Source organism: Gavia stellata, chromosome 13 (assembly GCF_030936135.1).
Source record: "Gavia stellata isolate bGavSte3 chromosome 13, bGavSte3.hap2, whole genome shotgun sequence".
In the NCBI taxonomy this organism is placed as follows: Eukaryota; Metazoa; Chordata; class Aves; order Gaviiformes; family Gaviidae; genus Gavia; species Gavia stellata.
The window spans coordinates 15,953,324-15,981,267 of NC_082606.1; the positions used below are offsets into that span (position 1 = coordinate 15,953,324).

The 27,944-nt window shown below is 48.9% G+C and overlaps 1 protein-coding gene across 1 annotated transcript; it reads right to left on the reverse strand.

The window, feature by feature from the left end:
- Positions 1–5: 5 nt before the first annotated feature.
- ACAN (aggrecan) lies at positions 6–27,944 on the reverse strand. Its single transcript, XM_059823959.1, has 18 exons — positions 27,875–27,944; positions 26,954–27,325; positions 25,453–25,627; positions 24,780–24,907; positions 23,890–24,183; positions 21,655–22,167; positions 20,988–21,162; positions 20,427–20,554; positions 20,011–20,304; positions 19,658–19,849; positions 17,047–18,990; positions 15,520–16,869; positions 6,499–6,612; positions 3,605–3,763; positions 3,027–3,109; positions 2,553–2,697; positions 1,598–1,780; positions 6–94 (listed from the first exon to the last, which is right to left on the reverse strand). Exons 1-18 carry the CDS (start codon positions 27,942–27,944, stop codon positions 6–8), a joined length of 6,408 nt encoding a protein of 2,135 aa, XP_059679942.1.

The window sequence follows — 27,944 nt, forward strand, 5'->3', positions numbered from 1 at the left end:
CCGCTCTAATGGGTGGGTCTGTGCACGGCTCTGCCGCTGGGTCTCGACCGGCTCCTGGGGCTCCTCTTGTATAGCCTGCGCTGGTAGTTGGAGGCTGTGGGAGAGGGAGGAGAAGAAAAGGCACCTTGTTAGCAGGAGCCAGGACAGAGACGCTGCTTGTCCCGCGCTGGCCACCCCGGCCCCTGGCTCCCTGGAGAAACACGGGCAGCCGCAGGCAGCACTGCCCGGCATGCGGCCGTGTGTGCCCCGGCGCCAGCCTGCTCGCCTGCACACAATTAGCCCTTCTCTCGCCCTCGCAGCTGGGGTTTGCTTCACCCAGGGGTGAAGGTGCCCGGTGCCTCCTGGGAGCCCGGGCAGGAACATCCTCTCTGTGGATGCTCGGCCCATCCCTTCTCTGTGCCCAGCCAGGAGGGCAGCTCTGCTAACAGGGTGGGCATGGGAACCGCTTCCCCATCTCCCCCGCTGCCCTGCCAGTCCCTCCCCAATCCCCTGGGACAGGGAGGGAAATATCCATCAGCAGTGGGGTGTGCTTAGGGCACAGGAGGGGAAACAGCCCCATCTGGCTGGCAGGGACAAGGTTTCTGTCTAGTCGTTGCTGCCAGTTTCCCTCCAAGCTGGCACCGCTCCGGTGCAATAATTGCAGGAGGGTTTTGATGGAAGCAGCAAAAGCTGGTTGGGAATAGCCCATGTCTCTTGATCGCTGGGAGCAGCCTGCAGCTCTCCAGGTCTGCAGCAGAGCCAAGGGAGTCAGCGGCTTGGTCCACACCACGTGGCACCCTCGGACATCTCCTCCATCCCTCCTCCTTCCGTCTCCTCCCTGGGGCGGAGGTTTGTCCCTTAAGCCCGTATCGACTTTCCCTGGCTGTGGAACTGTTGCTTTAGCTGGAATTGCCCAGCTGGACCAGAACCTGGCAAGGAGGCCACCAGACAGATGCGATTTGGCTGAGGCCGATGAAATTATTGGGAAGCTGCAGGCAAGCAGGGACGGGACAGGGGTGTAGGCAGGGATGGGACAGGGGTGTAGGCAGGGATGGGACAGGGGTGTAGGCAGGCCTGGGAGTGGGCTGGGACACCAGTGGGAGAGGGCTGGCTGCCGTCAGCTGGAGGCCTGACAGGAGGAGGGTCAGGAGCCCAGCCCTGTCCCTTGGATTAGCTCTGCCACAGGCTCTTGTCCGCTCCCAGGGCAGGGGGATACCGTGGAGGGCTCGGAGGGGACCGTAACTCCCTGCTTCTATTCTCTCTGCTGATGCAGGTGGTGCCAAAACTCACCCCTTCAGAAACTGTTTTTCTTTCCTTTCTTTAAGTAGGCTGGGCCCTTGGTAAGCTCCTTGTTGCCTTTTCCTGGCTCCAGACCTGCCCCTGCCCTGTCTAGGTGGAGGAACCTCCAGGGCAGGAATCGCCCAGGCTGTCCCTCCTGCCAGCCCCCGTGGTCCACACCCGCCCGGAAGATGTCAGCTCCCATGGCCGCATCACAGGGGAGCTTTCAGCAAGTCAAGGGGACCATGATGTCCCCTTCTGCCTGGCTCATCACCGGCTCCTCCTCCCCGCTGCAGGGATGCACCAGCCCTAACCCAAAGACGAAGGGGCCGAGACGTACGGTTTATGCAGGATATCCGCGGCTCCTCCCACTGCCCGTTGGGCTGGCACCGAATCGTGGGCACGTGGCGCTGGATGTAGCCTTGGTTGCACTGGTACCGCACCATGGAGTTTATTTCATAGCGGTCCTTCTTCCGACCAAAGGTCCTGGCATTCTCCACCATGGGGGGGTCCCCGCAGGCCACTGCAGGAGATGGGCAGAGACACGGAGAGCTCGAGGAGTCCTGCCTGGCTGAGCAGGCAGCTCACACACGGGCAGCTCCTGCCTGCCCGGTTGCAGGCTGGGCACGCACAGCCTTGTCCCTCCACTTCTCCCGCACCCTGTCCTGTGAGGTCTCTAAGTGCTGGAGGGAGGCAGTGTGCGGTGGTTGCCTGAATGGTAGCCACTTCTGGGGTGGAAAGAGGCAGCGGTGTCCACAGCCATCCTTGCCCAGCCCTGAGATGCAGTGGGAGCGATGCCCTCCCCTGTTATTCCCCCCTTGGAATAACATCTCTGACCTAGAAATTGTCTGGGTCCTATCTGGGCAGGTGCTATCACCTCAGCCTACTGGACTTTTTTTGCTACATCCACAGAGGGATTGTTCCTTTGTTTGGGTGGGGACAGACAGAGGCAATACAAAAAAGGGACAGTTGATTAAAAAATCCATAAAACCTTAAATCCTTCTGAGATTGCCCACAAAATTTAGCGGCAGGAGAATATAGAAATTCTGTGATGGGCCTTGAAATTAAGCAGCGGTCTGCCTCAGAGCTCCATTCCTGCCTCCCGGAGAGGCAGGGAGAGCTCGGCATCGCAACAACCACTTGTGTCTGTGGGAGGGCACGGAGCTGGTGTGCGGGAGTGATGCTGCAGCCAGGGTACTGCTCTGCCTGGGGACACGAAGCCCTGGCCCTGACTCCAGCCCCACAGCCGCTGCCTAAGCCCCCCCGTCCTTGCCGGCGCGGCGCAGGGTGCTGACCTGTTCCTTTCTTGCAGGTGAAAGGGAGGTGATAGTTGCAGGGGACGTCGTTCCATTCGCCTTGCTCGTGCCAGATCATCACAACGCAGTCCTCACCCGCCGCAAAGAAGTTATCAGGTTGGTTGGGCCGCCAGTTCTCAAATTGCTGCCGAGAGAGGAAAGCCCTTTGCCTGAGGTTGAGCCCTCCCCTCTCCTACTCCCTCCTTCACCCCTGCTGCTGCCTCCCCCATGCATCTCACCAGCAGAGACCATGGGTTGCCAGCACCGCTACTACAGTGGTTGTTTTTATTGCGACGCTGACCGGGAGCTTAGCTGACCAGCTTTACCAGAGCCCTACAAAGTTTAGGGCTGCCTCCACTCAACGCCCAACCCAAGCACTCAGCACATAACTCATGGGGCTCTGTTGACCCAGGGGGAACCTCTTCCTCCCCACCAAAAGCCAGTGCCTGCCCACACCCCGGGCTGCAGGCTTACCAGGGCGTGCCCGTCGGACCAGCGGAAATCGTTCTCCACGGCTCTGTCACTGAGGCCGATCCACTGGTAGTCCTGCGCGTGGCCTGGAAGAGACGGAGGGGGAGAGAAGAGTGGGTCGTGGTTCCCCTACACCTTGCTGGAATTGTTTCTTTGCTGTCTCAGCTGTCTCTGGCCCTGGAGCCTCCTTCCCAGGCTCCTTCCCAGTCACTAGCCCCTGATGTCCTTTTGTCCCTGCATCATGCTTGTCCATCTCCCTCCGCACTCAGCGTGCCACGAACATGGATTCATCCATGTTAGCATGGGTTACTGCACTTATTGCAGCAAGTGAACATCTTGTGAACAAGCCATGTCAGCAATGTGGTAAGAGCAAAGATCTGTCCTAGACGAGAAAGGGCCTTCTTCTGTCTCATGGCTGGATGGTTCTTCCTCTCCCATGCAAGGGTGAGGTCTTGTTAGGAAATATTTGAGCACCAGTGGGGGAAATTGTGGTTTTTACATGATTTTGGATACATCTGTCCATAGACTCAGAGTCCAACGGGTGGACCCCTGCCCAGTCTCAGACTGCCCTCAGCACTCACTGTTCACAAATTCTTGCTCCTCTGGGGTGATGATACTGCTCAGGTGGGCTTGATGTTGTCGGCATCTGGTCTCTGCATCCATCCAAGTCTCCCTCTCTTCAAAGTGCCTGTAGCAGTGGCCTTGGAACTTGGTCCAGCCTTCCTCACAGTTTTCCAGGTCTGAAACACACAAAGGAGGGATGAAAAGGAGTTGGCGCATGGGTCTGGAAGCCTTCCAACTCACCTGTTAGCAGCTCATGCTCTCACGGCATGGGACAACACACGGTCACTTCCACTAAAAAGCAAACCCTGACACTGTTGCCTGTGGGAAATCCCAGGGAAAATTATCAGAAGGCGTCCAAGACACATGCAGAGAGGGGAGCCTGTTTTGAAGTCCCCGTGTTTGCAGTAATGTGACCAGTACTACTAGAAAACTTGAGTGATACAAACTTATTCCTGAGCAATTCAACCCCCATGTCATGTTCCTGGACTCTGTTTTGAGGAACTGACCAAGCAAGGACCCTTCTCTTCCCACTTGTGTTGGCCTGCAGAGTTTTCCTGCTTTGGAAAGAAACTCCAAAACCTGGATCCAGATGCCCAGAATCAAAATGTATGTGTTGAAAATGAAAGAGGGGAGGAGAGCCCAGGTTCGGGTGGTCGTACCGCTTCGTGTGGTTCTGGGGGTCTGGAGGAGAAGCAAGCCTACCAAGATGGGAGAAAAGAGTTGGAGGCAGGAACTTACCATGGCGGAGAGAGAAAATGAAATCTCAAGGAAAAAGCTTGGAAGCTGCTAAAGAAGTACAAAAATTTCTCAATGTTTCAGAACATCTTTTACCATCTGAGAAACACTGAAGAATTGAACCCATTAATTAAAAAAAAAGAAACCACAGATGGGGGAGAGCAGAGGCAAACGGAGAAACCACCAGAAAAGACCTTTAGCAGCTCCCATGCAATGCAACACCACACATCTGCTCCATGTGACTGAAGGAAACAGAAAATGAAATGTGTTTAATCTCAGCCTTTCAGATGCCCAATCTACCATCCTTTCTCAGGCACTTGCTGTTCTTGCAGTGGTGGGCTTCCATGAGTCCTCATGCCTCTCTCCCTTTCTGGTGAAGATTTCTGTACCCAGTTTCATTCTTCTGTTGTTAAACTTGGTAGGTCAAAGCACTTGTCACCTTCAATCACACTAATTCCTCCTAATCCACCCTTCTGATGTTCTTCCAGCTGGAGATTGCAGACACTTCATAGATGTTGGAAGGGTTGGTAGTTAGTTGAGGCATTAAAAACATTTTCTGCCTTCTTCAACAGATCAAATGGATTATTTGGAAGTAGCTGAAGCTGTAAGGATTCTTGGTCTTTGCAGGCAGATCGCTTGCACAAATGAGCAGAGAACACGCTCTGTCTTTTGAGATTTAAGAATTTTTTCCAGCAGCCTGAATGCCACCCCTTGTCATCACAGCCTGGGAATGGGGCAGCACATGGTACAGAACCTCAACAGGACATTTCTTAGGAGAAATGCCACTCTTTCCTACCTAGCTGTTACTTACGGGGAAATATGACAACGATTGTCTTGCAAAAGAATGATGAAAATCTTGTTCCCTGGTAGGGACACTGTAGAGGTGACAAGAAGGACTGGCTGTGTGCACAGATGGCAGAGCTCACCTATGGTGTCCTGCTGTTCTTAAAGACTGACAGAAAGGATGGTCTGCCTCATGGGAATAATGAAGATTTACATTCCCCGCTGAATTCGGGGTACTACTGGCTTCCTCTTGCATCTCCCAGGCTGTGGCCCCCAGGCATCATGAGCCCATAAATCAGAGAAGAGAGGAAATTAAGTCTGGCTTGGACCAAACAAGATCGTAAGCAGCCACAGGGTAGAAAGTCTCTTGTTGGATTACAGGGATTTTCAACAACAGGTGGCAGGAACAGGTAAATCAGGGACTGATTAGGCTGTATTAGGAAAGTGATGTTAAGACAGCACAATTCCTGCCCAGATGGTCCAATGATTCTGAGCCGCCTTCTTATGCCTACTCCATATGTTCATATTGGAAGCAGAAAGAGAGATGCAGAGAAAGGGGAGGAGAAAATCCAATACATGTTATCATTACTCGTGCCAAGGTGAAGAAGACACTGCAACCTTATTCCTCTTTTGTTTGAGCAAGGCAGGAAAGCTTGCCCTCAGCTAAGCTGATAAAAGTTTGGACTTCCATCAGCTTTAAGAAAAAAAACAAACCTTTTTTTCTTTCCTTATAGAAACAAAAAGAAGTATTAGTGCAGGTCAGAGTATCTAATTTTGACGGAAAAATAGGTCACTTCACGTTTTCTCAAAGATATATATTCCCTGCTGATTTTGCTACAGGAAGCCATGTTGAAGAGATGACAAAAATGTCATGCTGTGTCAAATCGGTGGAGATTCCTGGAGTGAACGAGGCTTCTCTCAGCTGCATCTTCACAGAGAGAAACACAATCATTTTTCATGGCTCAGTTGAAGCATCCTTCCATGAAATTCCAGTCTAGCAGAGAAAGTTTGCCTGGGGTGAAGATGTACTCAGATGTTTCCCTACTGTTACAGATGAACAGAAAGGCCCCTGACCCAAAGAGACAGCGACTTCTGTGAGCAACACCATGGAGCTTCACTACAGAAACTTAACAAAAAAGAGAAAGCCGAAGAAGACACCAGAAGCTCCTGCTTAGGCATCTTAGAGGACACAGTGCTGTGATGAACAAAGTAATCAAAATACATAAGCAAAAGTCTCAAAACTTTTTCCTAGTGTATTTTAAGCTGCTGTTAGATGTTAGCTTACTGAGGACAGGACTGATGGGAGCACTTAGGATCAGCTTTTTTTTGGGGTAGGGTGCGAATGAGGTAGTGCAGCAGTTAGTAAGATTAGCTGAAGCCAGGTAGGCCGTACCGATCTCACACAGGTCCCCTCCGTAGCTGGGAAGGCATAAGCATTTGAAAGAGTCGATGCCATCAACGCAGGTAGCTCCATTCAGACAGGGGCTTGAGTGGCACTCATCAGTGTCTGCAAGAAATCAAGAGCTTCCATTAGGGCTCTGGGCAGACAACTCCACCAACAGGAGAACTTGTTTCCTTGCTTGTTTAGGAGGGAATATCAGTTGTTTTGGGGGAACCTGGGAGTTGCTAGGGTCTTATTTTAAAATGTACTGCCACTGCCGCTGCTGGAAGAATGAAGGCAAGAGACCCAACCCACCCTACAAGGAAGACATTGCTTTTCTGTCACTTGATTGTTGAACACCACTCTGAAGATACCAGTACAAGCTCAGCAAGATGTATCCAATACACAGCACTCAGTGTCTTTGACAGCTGTGGTAACTCCTCCTTGTCCACTGTCTGCCTGATGGATCAAACATGCAAACTTGTGTCTGTGTTTCCACTAGATATGGGTCTATGAGGAAGAATGTGGAATTTTCATAAGTGATGGGAACATCCTGAAATAGATCTCTAGCTCATAACCAGCCTTCCTGGGGTCAGTACTAACTACTAGTTTCTTCCTAACTGTAATTCAGATGAAGTCTTGGGGCAAGAAATCCTTTCTCAGTGAAGATGAAGAAAGTGCGGAGAAGGAAAGAAGGGGGTTCAAAGGTGGTTCAGAGACCCTCAACTTTTTCATTTTGAGGATCTTAAGCCTAGCTACAGGTGCCTCTTCCTTGGTGGAGAATACTGGAGCGCAGTGCCATTTTCTCCAGATCTGTCCCCACTATGCTCTCTCTTGCTTGTGATGGGGCTGGAAGAAGTTTTATGTATTTTCTAGCTGTGGATTCCCTCTTGGTGGAGGAAACTACTCTCAGTTTCGCACCTAGAGCAGCCCTTAAGATTCTTTCTGCTTTTCTGGAGGTGAAAAGAGAAGTTGGTATGGGAAGAGTTTGGCCCCCAGCTCTCCAATGTTTCTCAACTTGCTAATTAGCACAATCCTGGGTAGGACTTCCATCCCCTGTCATCTTGGTGCAGAAGGAAGGAAGCATGGATGCTCTGAAGAAGGCCACAGGTAGCCAGTTTGTAACTATATATTGTAGAATCTAGCTTGTGCTGGAAGTAAAAGCTCTTCTCGCAGTGTCTCTCCAGACTGACCCTTAATCCTACTTATTGAGCTTCGGAATCAGAAGAAAAATCATTCAGCATGGAAAGATTTCAGAGATGTTCAACTCAAGAAACAAGGAAGAAGACTAAGGAAGGAAGTGGGAGCACATCCATGCAGGTTAGGTTAAATGATGACTGGTTAGATCCTCATGCGAGATGTTTCTCTCTTTCATGCTCAGAAGAAATGTAAGGCTTTAAAAGTGCTGACTAACACTCCGTGCTCTTCTTGTGGATGAGAGGGGTTAGTGAGGAAACATTCAAAGATGATAAACATGCTGGCTAAGGAAATACCAGAGCAGAGCAGCGACTCCTCAAGGTCTGTGCTCGTCTTCTGATTGGGGTATATTTAGTCGGACACTGTCTCCCTGCAGAACTGTGGCCCAGCTGCTCAGTGTCCCCAGACATATGAGAGCGGATGCATGTTTTACCCCATGTGGCTGTCTAGTTGCTCAGTGGCCAATGTCTGATATGTCAACTAAAAGTTGATGTGTTCTGTAACGTGCCTAAGTGATGGAAAAAATTCCTCTTGACCTTGGATGGTAAATTGGTTTGTGCTTTGGAGCATGAAGGTTGTCATCTTTATTCTAGGCTGTATCACTGCGAGCAATGCAATTATTCCTCAGATGGCTGATGAACCTCTTACACCAGTTTTGCAGTTAGTTCTTCACTGATAGAAGGAATTTTTTTCCTCTAAATTGCCCTTCTAAATACTCATCAATGCTTTCCGGATTTCTTTGTTCACTGCAACATGAAGAGAATTGGAGATCCTGTTTCCATGGCACTAATAAATACTTTCCAGAACAAAATGGGGGTCATGGGCCTAACAGAAGTGAAGAGTTGAACTTGGCTGGCTATTGCTTACTAGTCACACTTGACGTTCCTAGAAGATAGAGAGCATAAAGGAAAATGAGGTATCCTGAGGGATGATTACAGCTCTAGAGGCCCTTTGGGCTTCCCAACAGCAGTGGCAGCAGAAGTTTCTGTTGATTCCAGTGGGCTCCAGCTGAACAAGGAAAGGCTCTCTTTTGTCCATTAAGCTCCATGAAGTGGAAAGCACGCTGTAGAAGTGGGAACAAAGCACATACGAGAGCTAAAGCAGAATGTTTAGCAGGGAATAATAATCAGCTGTCTTCGGCCACGTGGACTAAAACTTGGCACATCCAGGATCTCTTCTGAGATGCAGGAGACCCACTGTGAGTTGCCATCCCTGGTCTTGGAGGAGGAGGGAGCAGGCAAACACATGCGATTCATTGCCACAAATTTCCATCTGGGAAATAACACTGGAACAGAATTTCCTTTTACAGATATTGGATATAATATGATTGCACATATTATATATGCTGTAAAAACAAATCTCTGCATATAATATATATGTTATATATCTCTCCATACATATACATATATATTTTTATATATGATACATAGAGAAAGGGTGTGTACTTGTAGGTAGTATGGGAAAGCCAGACAACAAATACAAGTGAGACACAGACAGGTTTTTTTTTTTCCCCCCAGAATTGTGCTGCAAATGGCTGGAGAGAAGACATTTTAAGCACATGGTGATCATAAATACCAAACTCCCCCTTCAGCCCATTGGGCTGTTGGGGCAGTGACCCTATCTCCATCTGGATGTAGAATCAGCTCACCAAGCTGGTATCAGGAAACCAAACATACCAGCTGGGTTGGAAGAAGTATTGCTGATTCTGGTCCTCCCGGAAGATCTAGGTTTTGGAGGTCTTTTTGAAAAGTAAAAGTTCTAAATGGTAAAATTGCCAGCGATGTTGTCTCTGTAAACCTTGGCAAGGCAGTTTGCAGGTGTTTCTAGGATATCGCATCAAAACCATAGGATTTACAGGAGGTGAGAAGTCCAGTAAAAAAAAAAAAAAGCCGTCTATCATGCAATTCTTGTCTATTTTCTTCGTAACCTTTTATATACCATAAATATGTCCACTTCCACAGAGTTTAGAGCTAGATGAGGTTAGTAAATCACCGTACACCTCTTCAGCCAGCTGAAAAGCCTGCCGCACACTGAGTGTGCCAGCTCTGCTCAGCGCGAAGCGAGCCCCCCGCTTCCACAGCACCGGCTGCCAGGTACCTTGACATCCAAGGATCTTACGCAGATGCGAGCTATTTATTTGCTTGGGTGAGCAGTCATTCAAAAAGTCAGCTCTGCTTTGAGATGCAGCTCAAGTGCTTACCAACTGACAAGAAGACAAGACTACTGCTATTATTACCCAGCACTAACAAAGGACGAGTGATGGCATGGGATGCAGAACAGAGGCAGCCCTTGCTTTCAAGAGCTTCAGCTCTAAAACAAAGACAGGGGAGAAAATGCCTTGCGGTGCCAAGAATAGGAAGCCCATTTAGAACATATCATTAACTCACTTCTTGAGGATAATGCAAAATTAACAGCTCTTTAGAAGACGGTTTGTACTGTAATTAATATCGCCCAGAAGTTGCAAAAGATTGTTCAAATCTATTGTCACAACAGTTTCTATTTTTTGCTACTAACAGGACCCAAGGTCTAACTCTAGATTTTTTTTTTTTTAAAATAAAACAATTAAAACGAAATATCCAATGTAAACAGGGTCTTGCATCTGGAAGATGTAAACTGTTGGCTGGAGAAAGCAAGGGGAGTTACATAGCTACAATGCAAACTTTGAATTTGTTTCACCATTTTCTTCCTAAGATTTCTTTTACATTGCCAGATACATACTATATTAGTAAGAATGATTTTCTTTTGGTGCAACTAACCACAACATAAGTATTGTCCCAACGCCTTTGAAAACAGTTTGCTGTACTAGATCACGTAAATTGGAAAGAGAAATCCTTTAGAAATGAAAGAGAAATAGATTGGTCCTGGTTTTGCTCAGAAGGCAAATGGCATGCAAAAATGAACACGCAGTGTCAGTGGTGAGAAGGAAATGCTTTTAAAATCCTTCATCCCCAGCTAAGAAGACAATACTAGAAACAGTGCTAACACTTTTTAAAACAATACAGTCTGTGCATTTCTCTCAATGGCAGCCTGGATGGAAGATCAGCAAGAATACCCATGAAACAAGATCAGCTTTGTGCTTAAAACATCTACTAAGGAGAAGCAGCTTGTGAACAGAGAGGATGCTATCACCCGAACCCTGAACAAACTGTATCGTTTTCCTGAAGCTGTGAGGAACTGGTTTAGAAATATACCCTAGGATTTAAACTCCTGTTTTTATTCTGCAGAGAGGAGAAGGTAAGAGAGAAAGGCAAGGCATTTTCAGGATGTCCAACAGTCCCTGTTGTGCCCCTCACCCTTTCTTTATAGGCCTTCTTTTAAGTGCAATTATCCAAACAGGGACTCAGAGACCAGCTAGATAATTATCTTCTAGAGACTGAGGAAAAAAATCCAGGTGGAAATTAAATTTGCTTTTCAGAGACTCCTGGAAAGTTTGAACTGCTGACCTGATAGCTCAAACAGTGAAGAAAAACATTGGAGTGATTGTAGGGTGACTCCTACAAGAAAAGAATAGGAGGAGTCAGGGAAAACAGTTCTCTCAAATTTTAAGTAAAATGCTAGCATCAAACATCACATAGCCAGCTAGTGACTTACGATGAGCAATTAAGTCATTAAAATAATTAACTACAATAATTAAACCAAAGCCTCCACGCAGCAGACGGGGCAGATATTGCTACAGCATTAAAAATCTAGAGAACAGCAAGTTTCCAGGAGAACCTGTTGATCTGCTGTGACCTTCGATTTGTACAACACTCTCACGGAAGGAGAGCTCTGGAAATTTGGACATCTCTGCCTCCAAAATATTATGTGTAAAAGTAAACTGACATGTATATAACACTAGTCCAGGACTGTAGGCTGCCTCTTCAGAGAAAGGTTTTAATTAAGCTAATAAACTTCTGATGCAAAATATACAGTATATCCAGGAGACATAAAATCATCTGGTCAGCCACAAATGGTCTGTGCTTTTGCTTGTCTCTCAGCCAGGACTGGTACCTCCATCTCCTTCTTGAGAGCATACTCTTCATTCCTCATTAGGTGAAACATTATGAATCAGGTGAATGTTTTCTAGACTTTTTTCTTCTGGGTTGATCTTCTCTGGACCAACAAAACACTATCTCTGGACTTCCAGAGCATGAAGAATGAAGAAAGCCCATGAAGACCTTTCCTCATTTGGATTCTAACCTTCAGCTGTGTCGGGGCTATAAGCAACAGACTTCATGAGCTTGTTTCACCAGACACAAGCAAAACTTAACATAAAAAGCTGCCATATCAGCACATTTCTCTTTTTTCCCCCAACTTGAGTGAAGTTTTTAAGACATTGACTGGTCAGAGTGCTCCAAACCACAGCCTTTCACTGAAGTGCCAGCATGCTTTTTTCAGCTAATAATTATTTGTCTTCAAATGTTACCAGAAGCAAAAAAACCCGCTGAGCTGGAAAAACTCTGGATGAAGAAGCCAAGCCTATGGACAATTCTTCAAGCTTGTGGGGTTCCTGTCCTCGCGGAGGAATCAAACTGCTGACTAAAGACGTGCATGCGTAGCCTTCAATTTGGTTAAATACTAAAAAATACTGGCACTCCAAGTGTTAATCTTCAGTCTTCTTGTGCTTCTGGCTCTGGCTTTTAGAGAGAAGTAGAAGCTACAGCAGAGCAGAAAAATATTATTCTTAAATCATTCCACTAAAAAGACTGCTGGATCTAACTGGAACCCTTCAACGACAGAACAAGAGAGCAAAAGCCCCCTGCCTCCCTGCTCCTCACTCTAAGCTCCTGTAATCTGAACTAGCTTCACCTGTGCTTTAATGTTAGTCAAAATTAATTGCACTTAATGGGCATCCATTACATCCTAAAAATTCTGAGCACAGCACAAGGCACAGATATTAGAACTGATCTTTTTGCAAGAGCTAAATTTCAAGACTGGGAAGCTTCAGGCAAAAAGGCAGCCAGAACATGGGAAATAGCATTTTGGGTTCCAGCCTATGGTTCTTCCTTGTAGACTTTCCATGTTCACAGTCCCCAGAGCACTATAAAGAGTAATGACCCAAAAAAGGAAATTTGTGATTATTTTTCCTTTTTTTTCCCCCCTTCTTCTTTTGTCATCACTTTGCTCTAATTCTCTAGCAGAAGTTTGCCTTGTTGCAAGGGTGTTGCAAGTTCATGGTCATTACACTTTCTTGCCACCTGGATGAGCTTCCTTCAGACCCTGACCAGGACTGCATTTAACCCTATAGGGACACTGTAGTAAAGAAGCTGGCCAATAAAAAGAGAAGTTTTACCCTAGAATATCTTCCCTGATGGGAGCACTAGCCATGCACGGGTACTCAAGCCCATCTCTAGTTTATAAAGAGTCTACAATTAAACTCATGCAGTCGTTGCTTACCTCTCCATGTCACCTGCTAAGAAACCCCAGCTGCTACATCGTCCCCTCTGTGACTTGCAAATACACAACATGTTCCAATTTCAGAACATTTTTCAAGCCTCTTCACACATGAGCTGCCGAACACATGGTTTTCTTTCAAAATACTTCACAAGAATGTTGGCTAACAAACGCTCCGAAGAATCTGGCAATCGCCTTGTGGGTAATTTATGAAAAGAAAAAGCAGTGAAATAAAACCATACTTCATGGCCAATATTTTTTTTTAATTTTTTTTTTTTACTGAGCCTCGCTGGCTAGTTTCTTTCCTTCCCTTCAACCCTGCCTTTGCTGGCTTGCTTTTGTCTCCAGGCTTGGACGTGGCAGCGGGCATGGCCCAAAAGCAGAGCCCATTGGGTGTGCAAGGAGGGTGCGTAACTCCTGCAGCACCCTGCCAAGCCCCGGACGCTATGGCAGGCTGGACGGGTGCTGTGAGAACGACCCCGCTGACTTGCCCTCACTCAGTCCTGCAGCATCCGCTGTGTAGCTGCTCAGCAGAAACAGACAGGACCTCAAAGGTGTTATGAGCAGGACTGAACAAAGGTTTGTGATTACCTGTTTTCTCAGAGGGAGAGAAGTGACTCAGAGGGAAATGCAGTGACTCATTCGAAACACTTTGGGGATGGAAATGATGTTAGAAACCAGGCTGAGCTTCACAAAGCCCTGCACTTACAGACACTTACTGAGTCCAGAGCTACCAGTGCTAAGTGGTGTAAATTAACCAAAAAGAAGCAGTTCAGGAGGTAATGTGGGGAGGGGGTGGAATGAATACTACTTTTGCTAGAAGGAACTGAGCAAATATCTTTGCACATACATTTTGTACCATACTTAAGCAACATGTCCTACATGAACGTGTGGCCCATTGAGAACTGAGCATATGTAGGACCTTCATACAGCAGCACAAGCATTGATGGTTTTCAAACGGGGCCTGTCCCCTGGAGCCTGCTCTGGATTGCAGCAAAGTGAAACCAAGCCACGGCCAGGGATGTGGGGACATCCTGTGTTACCGGGACTGGGCTCCTCCCTTGGCCAAGCAGCAGCCACCAGCAAGCACAACAACGTCCCATCTCATTTTCTTCTCATTGCAGTATCCTAATGCCTCCACAGCACATAACACTGCTCGGGGGATGCTCATCAAAAAGCTAGCAGAGTGTTTTCACCATAAATGGTTACTCAGATTTAAATATTGTGTCTGTTTACACTTGGCAGCAAGGGGTCCTACCGAAGACAGAGCGCTAAAACGCCAAAAAGGGGCAGGGGGGAAGGAAGGGCATTTATCAGCAGAGCTGACAAAAGGTAGCAATGCTCTGAGCATTGTCTCACACATTTAGTCCATTCTAGCTGCAGAGAACAGCGTAAGACACAGACCAGAGGGCACCCACGCTCTGTGCCAAAAGGACCGGAGCAGTTTGCCTGATGCAAACATTGCACTCAGCACAGATGATGCTGAGAGCAGAGATTTTTGTCCCCAGCTGGCTTGCTTTGCCTCTTACCCCTCGGCACTGCAAAACTGCTGATGGCCAGCCTCCCACTCTGGAGCAAGCACTATGAAACAGTCAGGGATACAGGCAGCAAGTCAACACATCATGGAAAGAGAAATAAAACAGGACAGACACTTGCAGCCCATCTTATCCAACTTCTCAGCTGCATCCACTAGCCAGAGTGGAAGTCTCTGGCAGGTGGAGCCATCTTTGCTCTTGTTTCCACGTGAGAAGAAAAAATTATTGCTTTCTCTGGATTATAGCAATGGCTAAGAGCAATTTCAGAGAGAATGCGAATGCTGTGTCACACTCAGGAGCCTGGTCACAGCAGCTCTCAATGATCATTCACAGAATACTCTTTACGGAGCCCCCACCTCTGGCAGCACAGAGGGGAGAGCTCACCCACGTCCCAGCGATAGCCTCGGTACCCCGGTGGGCACAAGCAGACGATGCCCCCATCATGTTCCTGGCAAGTGCCAGCTCCACCAGGCTGCTGATCGCGGCTGGGGTGCAGCCGTGTCCACCAGGAACAGCGATTCAGAGGAGTGACTGATGCCTACTGCTATGGTGCAGTGGGGGAAGGCCAGATATACACGTCCTGGTGCTTCCCTTGAACTAGTTCTCTGCTGCTCTTCCCAGGGGCATGTAATTGCCATTGGCAGGCAGGAGGGAGGTCCAGGAGGCTTCTGGAGATGTGGTTATGCTGGCTGGATAATTGCATTACCTGCCCAAACACAGACTATCATTTGTTAAGACAGAAGCTATTGAACACGGCCTGTGGAAAACCCCACAAGTTTATGGCTTCCCTCCACAGTAATATTTTGCTCAAGCCTGCTTCCGTGTTAATGTTCTCTGCTGTAGAAACAGCAAAATGTGACAGCTATGCCTCCTCCCTCCCTTCCCCTCTACAGCACGTTCCCTTCCATAGGAGAAGAAGACACGGTACCTTCTGTAGTGGGTCCTAATGCATCTATTGCTTCTTGTGAGACTTGAGGCAGGACAGCAGTAGCGGTGGCCAGCAGATGGGGATTGTCTAGAACAACAGCTGTCTCCGTCTCTTGTCCTGACACCGCGGGAGGGGAGGGCTCTATTTCGAGCTGAACCTCTTCAGGGTTCCTGGGTCCCCGTGTTGGTTCAACATCTGGAGTACTGGTACTAATTACAACGTCTGGGACAGAGGCTTCCCCTGAAATGCCCGCGATTGGGTGTGTAACAGTTCCAGATGTTGCATCAGGAATTTCCTTCTCCTCGGGAGCACCAGAGGGTTCACCACTGGCCAGAGATGTGGCAGCTGTTTCGATGTTAGCAGCAGGCAGTGCGGATGCTTCTCCACTGGTTTCATGGACTGTGGATGTTTCTATGCTAATCTCAGGAAATGCAGATGTTTCACCCCGGGCTTCTTGACTTGTGGATGTTTCTATTCTAATTTCAGGAAACGCAGAGGTTTCCCCACTTACTTCTTGAACTGTGGATGTTTCTATGCTAATTTCAGGGTAGGCAGATGTTTCACCCCTGGCTTCTTGACTTGTTGGTGTTTCTATACTAATCTCAGGGAATGCAGATGTTTCTCCACTGATTTCATGGACTGTAGAAGTTTCTATGCTAATCTCAGGAAAGGCAGATGTTTCACCCTGGGCTTCTTGACTTGTGGATGTTTCTATGCTAATTTCAGGAAAAGCAGATGTTTCCCCACTGATTTCGTGGACCGTTGAAGTTTCTATGCTGATTTCAGGAAATGCGGATGCTTCCCCACTGGTTTCGTGGACTGTGGATGTTTCTATGCTAATTTCGGGATAGGCAGATGTTTCACCCCTGGCTTCTTGATTTGTGGATGTTTCTATTCTAATTTCAGGAAATGCAGAACTTTCCCCACTAATTTCATGGACTGTGGAAGTTTCTATGCTAATTTCAGGAAAGGCCGCTGTTTCTCCACTGATTTCGTGGACTGTTGACGTTTCTATGCTGATTTCAGGAAAGGCAGATGTTTCTCCACTGATTTCATGGACTGTGGATGTTTCTATGCTAATTTCAGGATAGCCAGATGTTTCACCCCTGGCCTCCTGACTTGTGAATGTTTCTATTCTAATGTCAGGAAATGCAGATGTTTCTCCACTGATGTCTTGAATGGTGGATGTTTCTATTCTAATTTCAGGAAAAGAAGATGTTTCCCCACTGATTTCTTGTATTGTGGATGTTTCTGTGCTACTTTCAGGAAACGCAGAGGTTTCCCCACTTACTTCTTGAACTGTGGATGTTTCTATGCTAATTTCAGGATAGCCAGATGTTTCACCCCTGGCTTCTTGACTTGTGGATGTTTCTATAATAATTTCAGGAAATGCAGATGTTTCTCCACTGATTTCTTGAATTGTTGATGTTTCTATGCTAAACTCGGGGAATGCAGATGTCTCCCCACTGATTTCGTGAATTGTGGATGTTTCTACACTAGTTTCAGGAAATGCAGATGTTTCCCCACTGATTTCTTGAATTGTGGATGTTTCTACACTAGTTTCAGGAAATGCAGATGTTTCCCCACTGATTTCTTGAATTGTGGATGTTTCTACATTAGTTTCAGGAAATGCAGGTGTTTCACCACTGATTTCATAAGCTGTTGATGTTTCTGTACTACTTTCTGGCAATGCAGATGTTTCCCCACTTAGTTCACCAGATGAAGAGGCCTCACCACTTAGCCCAAAACCATAGGGAAATGTCACAGCTGTTTCCCCACCCAGTTCCTGTGATACTGTTGGTCTTGTCACAACTTCTACTAAATCAGAAGTGACTAAAGTAACTTCTGGAAGCCCTGAGGCCTCCCCACTAATATCAGTCACTGCTGAAGACTGTCCGCTTAGATCTGTGGCTCCAGAAAAGTCTCCACTGACATATGGGATCCCGGATGGCTCTCCACTGAAGTCTCCCGTCCCTGAAGGAAACCCACTAGTCTCCACAGTTCCAGACCCTTCTCCAGACAGTTGTCTGTCTCCAGAAGGAAATCCACTGATTTCTATCATCCCGGATGGCCCTTCTCCCACCTCTTGTGCAGCTGACGTCTGTGTTACAACTTCCACCAAAGTGGTATCCACAAGAGAGACTGTGGGAAAGCCAGAGGTGAGTCCACTTTCCTCTCCAGATGGTAGGCCACTGGTGACATCAACTCCAGAGACTTCTCCACTGCTGTCAATCACTCCACTCGGGTGTCCACTCATCTCGAGCACTCCAGAAACACTCCCACCAAAGTCTACATGCCCAGAAGGCTCACCACTGATGTCGAAACTCCCAGATACCATGCCTGATGACTCTTCACCTCCTGAAGGCAATCCACTGATTTCCAAAATCTCTTTTGCTTCTGCTCCTGTAATTGCGGGCGTTGTTGTCACTTCCTCCAAATTGGCATCTACAAAGGTAATGCCCGAGGCCTCACCGCTTCCATCGATACCAGAAGTAAGGCCACTTAGGTCCACCAGGCCACTGACCTCATGTGTTCCAGATGGTTCTCCACTGACATCCAGTCCTGAGGGCAACCCGCTGAGCTCAGGCCCTCTGGAGGGCTCCCCGCTGAGCTCGGGCACCCCAGAAGGCTCCCCACTGAGCTCAGGCTCTCCAGAGGGCTCCCCGCTGAGCTCGGGCACCCCAGAAGGCTCTCCGCTGAGCTCAGGCCCTCTGGAGGGTTCCCCGCTGAGCTCGGGCACCCCAGAAGGCTCCCCACTGAGCTCAGGCTCTCCAGAGGGCTCCCCGCTGAGCTCAGCTCCTGAGGGTGTCCCTTGGGCTCTGCCACTGGTGTCCCACTCAGTGGATGGGAACCCTGACAGATCTCCTTCACCGCTGACTCCGATGGATCCTTTTCCCTCCTCTCGCCGTTCTGGCGCTGTTGTGACAACTTCCACCAATGTGGTATCCACAAGAGAGACAGTAGGAAAACCAGAGGCGAGTCCACTTTCCTCTCCAGATGACACACCACTGACTAGCTCAGTGCCAGAAATTTCTCCGCTAAATCCAGAAGGCAGCCCACTGCTTTCCACTCCAGATGGCATCCCACTGATTTCTGGTATCGTTGAAATAGACACTGATATCTCTTCCTCTGCAGAAGGTAAGCCACTGATGTCAACAATGCCAGAAGGCACCCCACTAAGGTCCCCTGAGGGTAGCCCACTTTCTCCAGGTAGAAAGCCACTGGTATGCAGGTCTACCGATGGTAATCCACTTTCTCCAATCCCTGAGTGTTCTCCACTAAGTTCAAAAACTCCGGAAGTTGGTTCTCCACTTGTATCCGGGACTCCAGATATCCACCCGGATGCCAAAGATTCATCAGTGACTTGATGTTCTCCAGACTCAGTCACCTCCCCTGACACTTCACTGACGGAAGCATCGGTACTTGTTTCCTCTGGTATTACGGTAGCTGGAGGAAAAGCAGATGGACTCACTGGAAAAGAAAGGGCAAACAAAGAGGGAGAGGTAGGATTAAAACTAAATTGTTTTAAAGAAGCTATTAACAATTTCCTGATTGACTTTACCTCCAGACTGATACCTTTGGTATCAGGCATAAAGTGCTTGCAAAAATCATTTGGTCCCTTCAAATTTGTTGATGAACATTATATCTTACACAACTGTAAATTATGTATCTCTGGGAAACTGACAGAATATATACTCTTCTGATGCGGGACAATGGCAACAGTGACACCAATTCCCAGGTTCCAAAATCAAGCTACTGCTTCCTCTAAGATAACACGTGGAAGAGATAAAGTTTGGTGCTGCTCTGACCACAGTGCAGCTCTGTCCTCCCTGGAAGGCATGGTCTGAGATCTGTTTCTAGCCTGCCTTCCCCATCCCAGATACACAAGAACATATTTTGTAAGGTTGCCTGGCAATGCTATGTGTGCCGGTCTGCAGACAAAAGTTCAATAATACACATATGTAGATCCTCCTGTGGTACCTGTGTTCACAGCCTCAGACTTTGCTAATATGGTGATAATTGTCTGGATTTGGAGGGAGTCCCCTTCAGCAAAGACACAACCCATTTATTCTGGGAGTGTCCCAACCCTACAACACCAGCCAAGTGCAACCCAGGAGATGGGGAAGCTCTGACCCACCTGAGAGCAGTGACACATCAGTTGGAAAGACCTCTGTCCCCCAGGCTGTCTGATTCTCAGGTTGAGTAGCAAACTCCGTCTCCACAGTCGCCTCCTCCCCAGAGGGTACCCCCTCCACTCCAGGGATCACTTGGGTTGCCAGCACATCTTCTTCAAAGAATGAGGTAACCCCCTCCTCTGCAGGTGGCAGAGCTGGAACAAAAAGGTATTGGAGGGAGTTTCCAAAAATTCACAGTCCAAGACGCCGGTGAAATGCTTCGCCCAAACTGGCACCCCAATGTGCCCAACCTCCCTCTTGAAATCCCTTTCCCTGAGGAGACTGGTCTACACGCCCGACAAGGGTGGGAGGGTACCTCTGAAGCAGAAGGCGTGATGCCGGGACAGCGGGTCGGGAAAGCCTGTCTGGTTGTAGTGCTGGTAGACGGTTCTCACGCCAGGCGCATCCCCCCCGCAGGCGGGACGGGGGCTCACGATGGGATAGCGGAGGCTGCCGTCGGCTAACCAGCCAGCATAGCATCTGTCCATGCCCTGCTTCCAGGCGGCATGGAGTTGGCCAACAGAGGCCAGTGTGGCATTTTGGCTCTCACAGTACTGCTGAGCTTCTGGGAAGGTGAACTGCTCTGGCTGGGTTGCGAAGAACACCTCACCTGAGGGATGGGAGAGAAAACAGGCATGAGTCCCTGCACCCCACCCATGCACACGCAGATGTGGAGGTGTGAAGCAGGTCTTTGCTCCACAACCGTGCCCAGAGGAAAGGGGAAGAACGTACCCTTGAGCCTGTCAATGTAGCAGTACACATCGTAGGTCTCCGAGGCTGGGCGCATGCCATACGACCGCACACCCGGAGAGCTCTCTTTGTCTCCTACACAGTTACTTCGGGGATTCACAATTGGATACCTACCAAAAGAAGAGAAGTGGTAACCCAAGGTCAGCCCTATGTGCCCTGGACTGAAGAACCTTGGTGTACTTGGCAGCAGGACACGAACACTTCACTGTTAGAGGTGCTCAAAGCGCCCAGCGTGACTTGGAAACGAGTTTGATCTGCACTTACAGCTTGGGGCAATGACTACAAACTTTCCTCCACTTTTCCTACATGTCAGTACACTGTGGAGCTCACTGCTGCAGGAGGTATGCACAGGTTAGGAAAGAGGTAGAACAGGTTGAGAAGAACAGGTCTATTGGCCACTAGATATGGCCTGGAGACAACCTTAGGTCAGGAAAGCTTTAGATGCTGATGAGCAGAGCAGCAGGACAGATCAGAGTAAAGCCTCAATTTCATGGCTGAATAGTCATTTTGAGAGGTGTCTTCCTCAAGTCAATATAGTTTTACCTGACTGTCTGGTCCCGCAGCCAGCCGGCATCGCATTGGTCGAAGCCAGCCTCGTAGGCAGCCTGGAGCTGTTCCGGAGTGGCGATAACTGCGTTGTTCTCCAGGCAGGCCTGCTGGGCTTGGACGAAGGAGAAGGCGTATCTACTGGTGGCGGCACGGTAGTGAAACACCACACCTGTGGGGAAGAGAAGCCGTGGTGAGACAGCAGATACAGAATCCCCCTCCACTGAGATGCATGACCAGAAAGCGTCTTCCCAACAACAGCGCAAGGATCAGTGGCTGTTGAACCCACTTTGATGGAGGTGACTCATTCATTGAGCTCTGCTGCCACTGAGGACGATCTGGAGATCTCTTTAGCCCTCCTCTAGGATCTTCCTACCTGGAATTTGCCCTTCCCTGGAGCCAGATGCACATAGGAGTGCAAGGTGTGACCATGGCAGCCACAAGCATCAGCCAGCTGAGGCCTTTTCAGTCCCACAGCCTCCTCCTCACCCCTCCTGCCGCACCGTAGTGGAGGCACTCAGCCTGCCCCTGACCCCAAACAGGCCTGCACACCTCTGGGGACCTGGATGTCCACTGCAATGGCAGAAGCTCAGACTGTTTTCAGCAGAATGGTTACCTCTAGGAGAAACTGATCTTCAGGCTTCTCAGAGTCGTGGTGACTTACCCGTGGGTGAGATGGGCTGCTCGGGGAGAAGACCGACACCGGGGGCTGCTGTCACTTGCACGAGCTGATCTTCCGCTGTGAACACCAATGTAGACTCTAGTCCTGGTGTGGCAGTCACCCCCATGGCATCTTCCACCGAGCTCACCTCTGCCGTTTCAGTGGTGATGGCAGTGCCTAAGGCCATGGTGGTCACCTCTTCAGGTACAGCCCACACCCCTGTGACATCCCCCCTGGTCACGTTCACCTCCTCTGGGGCAGGTGTCTCTGCTGTGACACCAGTGGCAAAGAGATCGGGCAGGACAGTGAAGCCCTCATACAGCTCGCTGGCGGTGGGTGTGATCTCAATGGGCTCCAGGGTGGCGATGCTGCCACGAGCCTCCTCCTCCGTGGCGTTGCGTGGTAGAGGTAGCTCCACTTCAGTCTGGGTGACCGTCTGGACAGTGAAGGCACTGCCCAGCTCGCTTCCAGTCTCGTCGATGAACTGCCCTGGGACCAGAGTCTCAACGTCGTCCCCTACACCAGGAGACAAAGCAGCAATCAGAGAGTACATGATCAGTTAGCAAGGTGTACTGCGCTCGTGCTGCCTCCGAGAAGAAGCTGGGTGTTTGCTGGCTCTGAGAGGAGCAGGAAAATCATAAAGGTCTGCTAAAACAAATAGTTTTCCTTCCTCCACAATGGCTCTCTGCAACACCCCAGCACGGAGGGTACCACAGCTGGTAAATGAGAGAGGACTTTCCTGCTCTCCTTCCCGGGAACACCTTGCCCATATCCAAGTCTGCACTGACCTCTAGTGCCTGCTGCAAGGAATTTAAGGTGGCCGGAGGGAAGTAGGGGAGCTCGGATAACCTCCACAGCACGTCTGAGCCGTGGGAGAAAGACAACTGGATCCTCACGCTCAATGCATGAAGCCTCACCAGGATCACTATCTCCTGCTCTGCCCAGGCGACAGCTTAAGACCTCATCACATATAAGCACGCTAACCCCATCACCAGGACAGCCAAGGCCACTTGCTCTACCAAATACATTCGAACAACTCCCATCTTTCCCCTCCCAAATCACTTTTCTGCTCAAGTCACATCCCTTGAGTGTAGGAGAACGTGTTTTAACGTGCCACTGAGCAGGTCAGCCTACAGCAAGGATGGTGGTTTAAAGAGCAGCATAGAACAGAACTGGGCAGCTGAGGGGGGGATGGGACATCTTGGATATGCAGCAAGGCAGGTCTCGGCTGGGGAGGGAGAGATAATGAGACACTGTCAGGCTTTTCCCCTAATACTGCTTTCTGTGCTCTATATATTCCAATTCCATTTTCCTGCTAGTTCATTTTAGCCAGTACCTCTCAGACCTCAAGGGGTTCAGAGAATTAGATAGAGATGCTCAGACAAGGACTGGCTGTACTCAGCAGTTTCAGTTGCATACCCTGAGATAGCCAGAAGGATGTGGCTTGTGGACCAGTCTTTAGCTTGGCCACATAGCTGGATAACTCCAAGGGGCCTGGGAGGTTTTACAGGGTCTCCTAACACACTGATCATGCATGCATCTGGGCACAATAGGTCTGTATCAAAGGGGTTTAAAAACATATTTTAAAATATTGTTATTATTTTTTTAAAGATGGCAATCCTATTTGAATGTTAGCCTCTGATTGCCCCGAATAGACCATATGCTGCTGTGCTTTGCCCCCTTCTTGCTGCAGGAAGGAGTACAATTAGAAGAAAGGGGGAGTAGCTGGGATGCTCTCCACTTCCTAGGTGCAATTTTGCCCTATTTCTGATTGCTAGGGACTGCTGCAGTCTCTGGTTTATCCCAGTATGGAAACTCAGACATGTGTCTGCACCACAGCACAGCACTATACACGTCTTCAGGATCAGATCTGTTCTCTTTTTCCTTCTTTTCCATCTTCAGCATTCAAAGTCTTCTACATGAAGCACCTGGGCTCTGCTCCATGTCTTCTGGAGAGCTACCAAAGCTGGAAGGTGTGGGAGGACTGGAGAGAAGAGGGCTGTGTTACACCCACCTCCTGAGACCCTCCCCCATACAGGGCAGGCATCCCTGCTCTTTCTAGACTCTGCTTCCTACCTGCACATGAACGGGGGACTAAGTCCTTTGCCAAACCTGCTTTCCCCCCAGCTTTCTTTTAAAGAAGAAAAAAAGAAGCAAGAGGGTAGCTCTGTTCAGGGAGCTCCTGCTTGCTGATGTGTAGAGACACATTGCTTAGTCCCACAGCCCCGATGCACTCACCACTATAGCAGATGGCATCGTAGCGAGAGTGGGGGTGAGGGTACCCCGTTTGGTTGACATACAGGTACACTGTCCGCACGCCCACCAGGTTTCCTCCGCAGTTGGGTCGTGCTCTGGAAATAGGGTAGCGGACGCTGCGATCGGCCAGCCAGCCTGCGCTGCACATGTCCATGCCGTCCTTCCAGGCCAAGTACAGCTCTCCTGTGGTGGCCAAACGGGCTCCCAAACTGCGGCATTTGTCGAAAGCTTCTTGGAAGGTGAATTTCTCGGGGGCGGTGGCATAGAAGACTTTGCCTGCAATCACACCATCCATTAGCACAGGAATTAGCTGTGGAATTTAATCCCAATTCCCTTTCTCTCCCCTTCCCACTCCTGAGAGTCTAGATAAGATGAAAAATCCTGTGAATTACAGCTGAATTGCAACCCCATGTTGGTGACTGTCTATAAGGACCAAAAGAAAGGGAGTCTTACAGACCGAATACAGACTGGAGCAAAACTAGTTGGACTCACAGGGCAAGACGAAGATAAAGGACAATTTAAGTTCTGATGTGCTGAATATTTCAATGGTTCTCTGTCATAAGCATGTGTGATGGACACCTCTGAATGTCACACCCTCAAATGGATGACCAGAGACACGCAGGATGGCATGGCCTCTGGTGGAGGTTAGACGGACTCCACCCTCTGTACTGCATTAGTCATTTGACATTAAAATTGTCCAAGGTCTAACAAAGAGACTGTAGAGAATATCTGGCCTTGCTGGGGGATGTGCTTTTCCATTTAACCTGTCTTGACTCAAGGTCCTTTGGCTCTGTATTTGCTGTTGTCCAGTCTAGGCATGAACAGAGCTTTGGCTGCTTCTGCATTTAGTAAGAACAAAAGCGCCAAATCACCTTGCATTTGCTCTGCATAGCAGTAGACATCATAGGTTTCATCTGGCTCACGGACACCGTAGGTCCTCACTCCCGGAAATTCATCCTTGTCGCCGTAGCAGCGCTCCCGGGGCCAGTGGATGGGGTACCTGGAGGAGAGAGGGTGTGTAGAGAGTGGGAGCAGGACCCTGGCAGCCGCAGCGAGGCTGCGGAGCACTGCGCGGTATGACGCTTTATGGCTTTTCCTGAGTTATGGGGAAGGGGCAGGAGGATCTGCTGTCCTGCCCTCCCTCTGATGGTCCTGAGCACAGCCGGTCCCTGGGAGCACTGGCCAAAGACATCAGGCCAAAATGCCTCCCCCATGGGGGATGCACAGCTTGGTATGGTTGAGCCACACTTGTGCATCTTGGCGTAGCATCTGTTTTGTTCAAGAAGGATGAAGGATCAGGATTAAGCCATTGTCCACTCAGCTGTCACCACCAGCTTAGGAGGACAGTGGTCACTGTGCTTTCCTACTATAGATCATCCCTGGCAGAGAATGGCTTGCAACCCACCACCTCCCTCCGCGCACCAGCAATTACAACAGCTGCTATTTAGCAACTGTTTCTCAACTGTTTTCAGTCAGTGGGTTCATTACAGAAGCCCTTCCCTAACGACCCCGCTGTGGCTTCCATTTCCCCTCCACGTTCATTACCTGACAGTCTGATCAGCCAGCCAGCCAGCATCACACTGCTCGTACCCATCCTCGTAGGCAGCTTGCAGCTGCTCGGGAGTAGCGATGACAGCGCTATTCTGGATACAGGCCTGCTTTGCTTTCTCAAAGTTCAAGGTGTACCTTGTGGAGATTGCTCTGTAGTGGAATACAATGCCTGGAAAACACGATGGCCATCACTCACACATCTGCTAGAGAGCAACCAGCCCCTTTCCTTCCAAAGAAGTTAGGGATTCAGATAACTGATACTACATGTCAACTAGAAACAATGAACTATTTCTGCTGATTATCTGTATTTGAGCATCTCAAGCTAAGGGTGAGTTGATGGGCTTCTTTCACAGGACCTTGCAGAGGACATTGGTGACCTAGGACAGTGACTGCTCTCCCATGGTGCTGTAACAAAGTCATGGTGCATTAAAAGCCAGTACCTGAATAGTAGTGTGAACAGTGGGAGGAAACCCATTGCCCAGAACACAGAGCTGTATCACCATCAGAAGGACTCAATACTTCCCTGCTACAGCTTTGTGCAGTATTTTAAATGCACGGATCAGAAATCAGCCAGCGGGACAGAGCAGGCACCGTGCTGCTGTGCAGGTTTGAAAGCTGCCACCTCCCAAAGTCCTGCTCAGGACGAAGGGTGCAGAGTGTCAATCGCTATACAAACACCCAGGAAACAATAACAAGAGGCAAATATATTTAAAATCTCCAGATCTGCTGCAAACATATCTAAGTCACATTTTTTTGATGAACAGGGATCTTTATAAAGGATGGCTATTGGTACACTCTGGTCTGGCATGAGCAGACTTTAAGTCAAGTGGAAAATGGACCAGGAGATAATGAGGGGGGTTCCAGCCTCCAGCCTCCACTGTCAGATATGTGCTCCAGTGCATGTGAGCAGCAGAGACCTGCCAGTTAACTGTTGTAGTGGACACTGTCTCCCTGTCCTACACTGAAAGCAAGAACCAAGGTAAAGGTAAGGATTGTAGGAAACTTTTGTTATTTTATCTACCTATTACTAGGGTGGGCTTTGCAAGACGATAGGGAAAGTTTTTCTAGAACAGACCAATTCTCCAGCTGAGGGCATCCCACCTCCTAAAATGTTGGGAAGAAATAAAAGGTCTTATAATGGCCTTGTTCCAGCTTCACCCCTCTGAGAAACAGCCCAGCGTATCCAGTACCACCTCCTGCCAAGGATGTCGTCTTGCTATCTCTATAACTCACCTTCTGCCAGAAGAGTAATTTTATTGCCATGTATTCTACCATAAGTAATTTTTCTGGTTTGTTTAGTCTGGTCCCAGCCTGCTAAAATAAATGCCTGACCCATGGTTTGTGCTCACCTGCCCATGGCCTTACCTATGACCTGACCGAAAGGGTTTATGCCTATGGGGAGAGCAGTATCTCCTCTGCTCATATATTTCTTCCTCCCTTCTGCCCAGGCCAGGCAGCAAAACCTTGAGAGGAAAGTGCAAGGGCAGGATCTCACCTTTCACTAGGACCTCTATTGTGTCTTGTCTGTCCTCAATCCCATACATCACTTCACAGCGATAAATCCCAGTGTGGTTGGATCTCAGTGCCTTGATTTCCAAGGTGGCATCGGTGGGGATGGCAGGGTAGTTGGGCAAAGAGATTGCCTCCCTGTACTCAGTGTTGAGACGGATTTTCCCACCGGTGGCCACTAGCAAGACGACTTCGGTCCCATTCGAGAGTTTGCTCCATTTGATCCGTGGGGTCAGCAGAGCACTGGTGTCCTGTTCCTCTGGGATGTTGAAGTAACAGGGGATATTCAAGGAGCTTCCCAGGACAACACGCAGGGGAGACTGCTCTGGTATCTTCACTTCCAGGCCATCACTACTGTCTGCCAGTTCCCAGACAAAGCAATGGTTACATCAATAACACATTTAATCCAAAATATTCAGTGCTTCCATATGCTCCAATGCCTGTATCTGCTTTGTAAACCCATACCCACATATTCAGACATACTCTTTTTTGGTTTAGTCTGCTGAAAATAACTTGCAAAAGGGAAGTTACAAACATGACCTTTGCGCTATGGTTGCTTTTGGGATTTGGACCAGTTCTGGATGTGGGAATGAAGGGAATGAAGGGCTCTACTGCAGTGTAGCTGCAGTCCATGATATGAGATCACACCTGATAGGGTTTAAGAAAGGGCAGTGCTGGAAATCCCTTGATTTCCCCAATCTGCCTTTGCCTGGAGCTCTCTCCCTGGCTCCCCAAGTACAAGAATAGTGACAGGCTATGACATAGCAGCCATCCAAAGAGAAGAGCCCTGTGTGTACACAGAGCAGATCTTTGGTACGCTTATTTCTGGCAGCTGCCTGCGCTTGGGGATGGGACCAGAGTGCAGCACATTGCTCAGCCCCACTTTCCTACACGCCGGGGCACGTACCTGAGAGCTCCACAGAGACGGCTGCGGTGATGACTCGCAAACACACAAACACTAATAGTAAAGTGGTCAT